This window comes from Humulus lupulus, chromosome 3, assembly GCF_963169125.1.
Source record: "Humulus lupulus chromosome 3, drHumLupu1.1, whole genome shotgun sequence".
NCBI lineage: Eukaryota > Viridiplantae > Streptophyta > Magnoliopsida > Rosales > Cannabaceae > Humulus > Humulus lupulus.
Genome location: NC_084795.1, coordinates 211,551,705 through 211,560,811, shown reverse-complemented (window position 1 = coordinate 211,560,811; position 9,107 = coordinate 211,551,705). Strand labels below are relative to the sequence as shown.

The following is a 9,107-nucleotide window of genomic DNA, read 5'->3' as shown; positions in this document are numbered from 1 at the left end:
ATATTTTTGGTATTCTTTACAGGATACTTTGTTACATGATAGAATCCAACCCTTTGCAAATCCCAGGGTCTCCATATTTATAGGAGAGGGCACTTGGAAGTTGGTAAGGGGGGTCATCCCGTGACCTTCTTACCCATCATGTCACTTCTGTGACATTCATGATTAATTCCTAAACCCTTACAAATGAAGTGTGGTCTAATCAACAGGTAAGGGGGATAATGGGCCGCACGACCCAACCCAGTCGTGGGTGCCTGAATACGCACGTTCATGCTGCGTGTTCGAGAATTCAGGGATATATCAGACACGTGATGTCTGATATATGCACGTTTACATTGCGTGGTTGACTTTATAAAAGGTCATAGCTTCCAACTCCAGTTCGTACCCCGAGCTGGATGCCTTCTCGACCTGCGGCCTTCATAGTCCTGACTCGGCCCTTGAGTAATCTTGATGAACCTTTGGTTACCTCGAGCTAAAGAGGAAGGACCTGACGACGGCAGCTCCAGTCATGGGGTATCCACGTGGCTGATATAATTAGGCCATGTCTCAGCTCGCTAATAACCCATTGGAAAAATTAGGGCGTACAATGGTATATATATATATACATAATGCATTGAATTGAAAAATCTTAAAAAGAGAATAACCAAGGGGAACTCCATGAAATGACCCTATTTTATAGGGTAATACTAACTCTAACCCCACATTAATGTTTCTCATATTTTTAACCTTATACCCATGTGAAAAGACTAGCTTACCCTTATTAACATTAGGCTTCTTCCTCCCATTTTTTCCCTTCCCATTTCGTCTTCAGCCCCTTCTCTCTCTTCCTTCTCTCTCATAAAGAGAACAAACCCTCCTCCTTCTCCCTCTCTCTCAAATCATCATCAAAGAGAAATCATCACAATTTTTCTTCTCACGAAGCTTTGGAAAATGATGTAATCTATCATAATTTTTTGTTCTTCTCACCCAAGTTGAAGAAGATTGAAGATTCTCCCAAACTTGAAGAAGTTTGAACATTTGATTTGATAATGAGTAAGTTTTTTCTTATTTATAGGTTATGGGTGTCTTGTGTAATAGTTTAAATAGAATTTTGGAACTACTATACACTAAAAAATATGTGAAAAGAAATAATTTTATGTTGAGATGACGAATTTTTGAATGATTTTCGCGATTTAGGTCACTGTGTTCACACTTTGTTCACACATTATTCACACTTGGTTCACATTTTCCCGAATTAGGTCACTGCGTTCACACTTTGTTCACACATTATTCACACTTTGTTCACACATGATTCATACTTGGTTCAGACTTGGTTCACGAGTACTTAACACATGATTCACATTTGGTTCACATATGATTCACACTTGGTTCACACATAATTCACACACATTTCACACTTGGTTCACACATGCTTCACACATGCTTGCTTCACACATTTATTTCTTATTTCTTTTGGCTAATTTTACCTAATAACCTTTGGATTTCGAACCTTTTGTCATATGTTATACAGGTCAAACACATATAAATATTGTGGTGTTATATAATGGATCGTGGGAACAAGTTTTGAACGAAGGTTGGTGATTTAGTGCTAAACAAAGCAAGGGTATGAAGGTGCCAAAGACTATCACTTACAATAGTCTTGTTGATCAATTGTATACATTAATCAGAGCTGACAAGTCTCGTATTGATCTTGACTTAAATGTAATCTATCATTTTGGAAGTAAAGGTATCCCTCCATCTTTGATTAGTAATGATGATGATGTTGCTTTTTTTCTTGATGAGATAGGAACATTTATCAATCATCGGACACCCCTATGTGTGTCTACTATAGAGAAGAGAAGTAATGAACCTTTGGTTACTAAAACACGTGAGTTGTATACTATTCCTCCAGTTGAAACCAAAGTGAATGATGATTTTTGCATTGATGGCAATGAAGACAGTTGTGATGATGATAATAATGATGCAGATGGCAATGAAGACAGTTGTCATGATGATAATAATGATGCATTAAGCTCAGATGATAATGAAAATATTGATAGGCCTACCTGCAATGATGTACTTGTGAAGCATAATTTACAACAGACAACCTCCAATGAAGTATTGAAGAGCCATGATTCCTCAAATAATAGAGGTCGTAAAGTAAGACAGGTTGGTGAAGATAATCTATGGAGTACTCCACTTTTGTTGAATCAAGGGGAAAAAGGCTCTACTTCAGCCTCAACAGCTCAATTACTGACATCTTCTTCGAGTATCAATTCGTGGGAAATAAAAGAGGGTCAAATATTTGAGAACAAGCAAGAGTTGAAGATGAAACTCCATCTTTATGCATTAAAGAAAAACTTTGAGTTTAAAGTAAAGAAGTCTGCGAAAAATATATGGTGTACAGTATGTGTTGATGATAAATGCAAATGGAGGTTGAGGGCTACAAAATTGGTTAATTCCAATATGTTCGAGGTTCGTAAATTTTTCGGTGAACACACATGTTCATTGGATGTTCGACATAAAGATCACTGTCAGGCATCCCCATGGCTTATTGGACATGTCATAAGGAGAAAATTTGAGGGTGATAATGTTAATTACAAGCCAAGGTCAATTGTAAAAGATATGAGTTTATCATATGGAGTTCTTATGAGCTATGCTAAAGCTTGGAGGTGTCGAGAGCATGCATTGGCTTACATAAGAGGTACACCAGAATCATCATTTCAGAAACTTCCCTCATTTCTTTACATGATGGAGCAAAAAAATCCTGGAACTGTTACTCATTTGCAGATGGACAATGAAGGTAGGTTCAAATATTGCTTCATGGCCTTAGGTGTTTCTATAATGGGGTTTAAAACATATATTCGCCCAGTTATATGTGTAGATGGAACCTTCTTGACTACTCGGTGTGGAGGTACTTTGTTATGTGCCATGGGACAAGATGCTAACAAGCAAATATATCCAATTGCATTTTCAGTAGTTGACTCAGAGAATAATGACTCATGGTTTTATTTTCTACTGAAATTGAAGGAAGCGATTGGTGAAGTGGAGAATCTAGTATTCGTGTCTGATAGACATACTAGTATAGCAAGTGCCTTGACTAAAAATTTTCCTGAGGCATACCACGGTGCTTGTATACATCATGTTAGCATGAATATCCGTGCGAAGTTCAAAACTGACCATTTCCATGAAGAATTCTTCCTTGCAACGAAAGCTTATAGAAAGCGAGAGTTTTTACGCCATTTTGAGAAGATTACATTCAAAGATCTTGCAATTGCTCAATACTTAGAGAATCAAGTGGGTTTTGAAAAGTGGGCTCGTTCTTTCTTTCCTGGTCATCGATATAATTTAATGACTACAGGTATTGCCGAAAGCTGGAACAATGTCATTGCTGAGGCACGTGGGTGGCCAATTACTTGTCTCATGGAATTTATGAGGCACACTTTACAAAAATGGTTTTTCAAGCGTCGAACTGCAGCATCAGCGGCTACAGGTCCTCTTGCCACAGAAGTGGAAGTTGATTTGCAAAAGTTAGCAGACAAGTCCACTACCTCGTTCCCTTTTCCATCTAGTCAATATGAAATAACAGTTGGATGGTGATCTTGATGGAGATGTCGACCTGAGGAGGAAAACGTTTAGTTGTAGAAGATTTGATTTGACAGGTCTTCCTTGTGAACACGCTCTAGCTGGTGCTCGAGATCGTGGCATTAGTCCATATAGTTTATGCTCCAGATTCTACACAGTTGAAGCGTGGTTGTCATCCTATGGTGGATATGTATATACGCTGGGTAATGAAGAATCTTGGGTGATACCAAATGATATATGAAGTATGATGATAGCTCCTCCTTTAGTGAAGCAAAAGGATGGTCGTCCAAAGAAGAAACGACGTTTATCAAAGGGTGAAAAGAATAGCAAACAACGTAGATGTAGTAGATGTGGTGTCCTGGGCCACAATCAAGTGACGTGCACCACTGTTTGTCCCCCGCCGTCTAGACATGCTTAGTTTGTACTTTTATTGTTTTACTTTGTACTCTTCAATTGCGGAATTTGAATTTTTAGATTGCTTCAGTAATACGACTTTTTGTGTTAAAGTTTGTTGTTTCGGACACACCTAATTCATACATGCACGTAAATCACACATAATTCACACATAGTTCACATCTGATTCACACATATTTCACACACGGTTCACACATAATTCGCACATAATTGACACCTGGTTCACACTTAATTCATGATAAATGAGTTTTAGACTTGTTTATCTATGTATTTTTTAGGTAAAGTATTAGGTGTCGAAAGGATTAGGTGACTTAGGTGTGGAAACATGGGGAAAATTGACAAAATGACAAAAAGTGGTAGAAAACGGTGTTTCGGAGCAATTTCTGCGACCGCAAGAAGGGTGTCTTGCGGCCGCAATTCCAGAAAAGTTTTGGCATTTCTAGGACATTCCTGTGACCACAGGAATGACATCCTACAACCGCAGTATATGTTCACACTTAATTCACACCTAATTCACACATAGTTCACACATGATTCACACATATTTCACACGCGGTTCACACATAATTCACACATAATTGACACCTGGTTCAAACTTAATTCACACCTAATTCACACATAGTTCACACCTGATTCACACATATTTCAATCCTGATTCACACTTAATTCACACCCAATTCACACATAACTTAATAAGATAAAAGTGACAAAGATTTATCCATTCCACTATTAAGATGAAATAAACGAAGTCATTCAATACCATTTAATGAGATGAAGTTGACATAGTTTCTTCATACATTCAAAAGTAAGATACATATATTTAAATAAAAGACAACTATGGTTGTAAGTTATGGTAAAACAAATCTACACAAGTCTTTTTCTAAAGAAATCCATGTTGTTGTCATTTACTTCGGATAGCGGTTTTTTGGCTAGCAAGTACTCCAGATGTTTGATGACATATACCCCACATTCGCCACTGCATAGGAAATAAAGTTTTTTAATTATTGGAAGACCATAGTGATTATTTGCAATATAAATATGGTTAACAGAGTTATACCTAGTTTTGGTCTGTGGCACTTTTTCTGTGCCAAGTCTTGTGAACTCAAAACGCACTTTCTCTGCTTGTAGTTGGACATCTTTCCTATGGCTTAACAGCCCACTGGATTGAATTAGAAATGGTAGCATTTTTCCCCATCTGCTCATTTTATTCTCAAACTCCTTGTTGGAGACCACAGTGATATCAGAGTCATAAGCTTTTATAAGATAGCTTGTCAATGATATCTCTAACAACACCCAATGTGTCCCAAAAAAATTAATCGGGGTAAACACATCGTCAATGTCTTTCCAACTCCTTTTGAAATTGTTATCATCACCTACCAAGTAATCAAGCACTTCTTTTGGCCAAATGTAGCTTGATTTGATTTTCCTCTTGTTGAATTGTTCCCAATGTGGTTCGAAGAACTGTTGGAACATAGAATCCACAATGGTGAATCTTTCAGAGTAAGTCTTCTTGTAAGTGTACACTCGTTCTTTCATCAACCCTAAAGCTGCATCAATGTGCTGCATGCCAAATATTATAAGTATTTATACATCACATTCAAATTATATATATTTTTAAAAAAAATTATTTCAGTAGTCTTACCAGTCCGTCCAGCCATGTACGTGGTGTAAGTAGCTGAATAAACCATTTCGCTGTGCACGAACCAGCCAAAAGAGAAATAGGCTTATCATTCTTTTTTAAACCAATTACCCATTTCTTAAAATGTCTCATTTGCTTTTCTTCATATGGCTGTAGGGGATTAATTTCACAAGGATCAGTTACAATTGTCTTTGCTTTCTTTTTCTTCCTAGTTGGATCAGTAAACTCGGAACCAAAAATTCTTTTCGTTGGAGCCCTCCTTCTCTTGAATTCCACCCCAGCCATATCTTTAGGAGATACCACCTTACAGCTAGGGCTATCTTCTCCAACAACATGCTCCATAATAAATGTACGGTGTGGTGAAGCAAGATGCTCATCTGATAATGAATCCTCAGAATCACTACCTTTACGTTGCGAGAGCACTAATTCAATTAAATAATCCAACTTCTCCTCCATTCTTTGTTGGTTACTTTTCAAAGTGTCAATATCAGCTAACAACTTTTCGTGGTGGGTGTTAATTGGAGTTGGTATCTCTTTCTAGTTTTGCTCGTGACGATGCCCATCTGCTACATCAGGCTTTGTGGGAGATTCCTCACGTTCTTCCCTTTCAAACTCCAATTCCACATCATCGTCTACAAAGCTAATAACATGTCCCATGAGTAGCTCATCTGGTCCTTGAATAATAGAGTCATGAAATTCTTTCTCTTCGGGTCTTGGATTAAGCGTGGCCTTCACAAGATTCTGCAACAAAATAATAAATTAATAAGGTATAAACATTACTTATAAATCACAAACTCAAATAAAATCTTAACGACTTACACTTTTTTTCTTAAATACACCTTCAATATCTTTCTCTTTCAGCATTTTATGCGCTGACCAGCTAAGCATTCTTGGAAAGGCAAGGGGTTGTTGATCAGCAAATGCAGAGAACTTTGTGAAAATTTCATAGGCCCAATATTGCAGAGCAATGGCATAACCATAAATTGTGTACTGAGGTGCTGGTCTTTTTCTCTTTTGCTCAACATTCTTCAAGTATTTATTCCTTAGCCTTTCCATATCTTTTGTCAAGCCGAATAATGTCTTCTGGTACGATAATCTCCCCCAAGGATAGTTGAAGAAGTCATCTTCATTTTCCACCATGGAAAGGACATCAATAAAGCATTTCTTCTTTGGTTCACTAGGTAATAAAAGAGAGTCTACCAAAAAACATAGACCTAATTTCCATACGTCTTCTTTCACATCGCACCTTTTGAATCCATCTTCCAACTCTTCAGAAGACAAACATTCTTTATTGTTCAAGTATGTCTGGAGAATTCTTTTACTCTTGGTTATTTCTTTATACTTTTCCTGATCCGGAGAAATTCCACAATTCAATCCAATGATCAAACCAAATTCACTAATTCCAAACCTTGTATTCTGACCACAAATATTAAAATTCAAGCAGCATTCGTTCTTTCCTCTACCAACAACTCTCCTAAGCAATAACTGGTGAATAATAACTCCTGAATATTGTAGAGGCGGAGCTAAGAAGAATTGCTTGAATGGTGACTGTTTCGCTTGTTCCAACAAGTCAAATGTCGTGAACTTCGTTATTATTATACTCATAATGCTCCCTCCCCTATACGCAGCCTTTGCTGGATAATGCCTTTCAGTAGGAAGCATGAGGAGTGACATCTGAAAAGGTAAATAAAATAAGCGCTTAATACATAACTCACATATATTCACACTGTAACGACCCAAATTCGCTAATAAGGCTTAAGGGCCTTGATTAGTGTGCCAGGAGGGCAGGTTGGGATTTATGTGTGATTTTATGAATTAAATGCATGATTATGATTTAAAGCATGTTATTTGGCTATTTGTTTAACTGAGATTCATGGCTATGTTTACTAGTATGCATGTAGGCCCGGATCGTGTTAGAAGGGAATAATTGTAATTTTGGCCATGTTGGGCATAACTGTATTGATATGTGATAACTGTATTCTGTGAATTGTACCACGTGGGTGTGGTTGTATTATTTTGATGCACGTGCCGAGACGGTTCTAGAGAGCTCGTTAACTCAAGAGTCACAACGGGATTTCTATACCCGGCTCGGGAGGAGCCTAGGGGTACCTCGGGAATTTTATGGTTAAGTTGAGATTTAGTGGGTAATGGTTATTGGAGATTTAGTAACCTGGGTAACCATTAGTTACTGCTGAGAGTAACAAGTTTTAGAAAGAAAATGGTAGAAATGAAATAGAAATGAAAAGACTTAAGTACCCTTGAGGTTTAGGTGGGAAAGGATAGGCAAGGAGGGGCAAAATGGTCATTTGGTTGGGAATTAGATAAATGGCAGCTGGTTTTATGGGGTACACGGTTTGGGGCTTAACCATTTTGGTCTTGATAGTGTTTGAAGAGAAGAGAAAAGAGAGGGAAAAGCTAGGGCATGAGGAAGAAGAAGAAGAAGAAGAGAAGGAGAAGTTGGAGACCTAGGAGATGAAGGAAGCTTAGGGATGGATTCTCCATATGAGGTAAGGAATTTTATACACATTTAAGGCTTGATTATGTTATGGGTTAAGAATTTGAGCATGGGTTAAGTTTGATGTTTGAGTTTTTATTTTTTCTGAAATTGAAATCAAGGATGTGGATTTTGGGGATTTGATTGGGTGTTTAGATGTTTTGGTGATGTTTATGGGTTGTTGGATGGTTTATTTGGAGTCTTGAGTTGGTTTTGGGGCTTGGGTGTGAGTTTGGGTTGATTTGGTAAGGTTTTAGCTCGGAGAAAACGCAGGAGAAAACCCAGAATTCTGGGTCTGCGAAGGCGTGCCGCGACACAGGTTTTTCGTGCCGCGGCAAGGGAGCCTCTGACTGATGGGTGCCGCGGCACAAGGATGTGGTGCCGCGGCACAAGGCTAATTTCAGGACATCATTTTTAGGCAATTTTAGGCCTTTGCTCCGGGGGTTCGGGGGATGCCTCCGGGGTGTTGTTCTAAGGTTTTAGGGGTCCCGAGAGTGCGGGATTGGTCCCGGAAAGTGGTTTTGGGTTGATTAGTAATGAGGGATGTTTCTTGTGTGTTGTGACTAGGTTCTTTGAGAGGCTCGTGCTAGAGGACCGTGCTCGCGGCTTTAGTGCATCAGGAGGCTCGGAATGCAGGTAAGAAAACTATAACACCCGAGGTTAGGGCATGGCCCCAGATTGTATTATGTGCAAATGTTTAAACTTAAATGAATCATGATGTGTGTGAATGATTATTTCGAATGTACTATATGTGTGATTATGATGAAATGAGCGGCCGTGGGCCGAGTACGGCGTAGGCCGGGGCGGCCGTGGGCCGAGTACGGCGTAAGCCGGGGCGGCCGTGGGCCGAAAGTAACACCTAGCACATGGGATGCTATATTCAGGGTGGGACCCAAGGGATACATGAGTTATCCTCGCGGTGAGAACCGATACCCCAGGCTTCGGTAAGGCTCTGGGGCGGCTTGGCCTTGTTTGCTTAGTCTAATGATTGACTTGTTT

The 9,107-nt window shown here is 38.9% G+C and overlaps 1 protein-coding gene across 1 annotated transcript; it reads left to right on the top strand.

The window, feature by feature from the left end:
* Positions 1-1,602: 1,602 nt before the first annotated feature.
* On the top strand, positions 1,603-3,576 carry LOC133825371 (uncharacterized). The gene is made up of 2 exons (XM_062258324.1): positions 1,603-1,924; positions 2,015-3,576. Exons 1-2 carry the CDS (start codon positions 1,603-1,605, stop codon positions 3,574-3,576), a joined length of 1,884 nt encoding a protein of 627 aa, XP_062114308.1.
* The last annotated feature ends 5,531 nt before the right edge of the window (positions 3,577-9,107 follow it).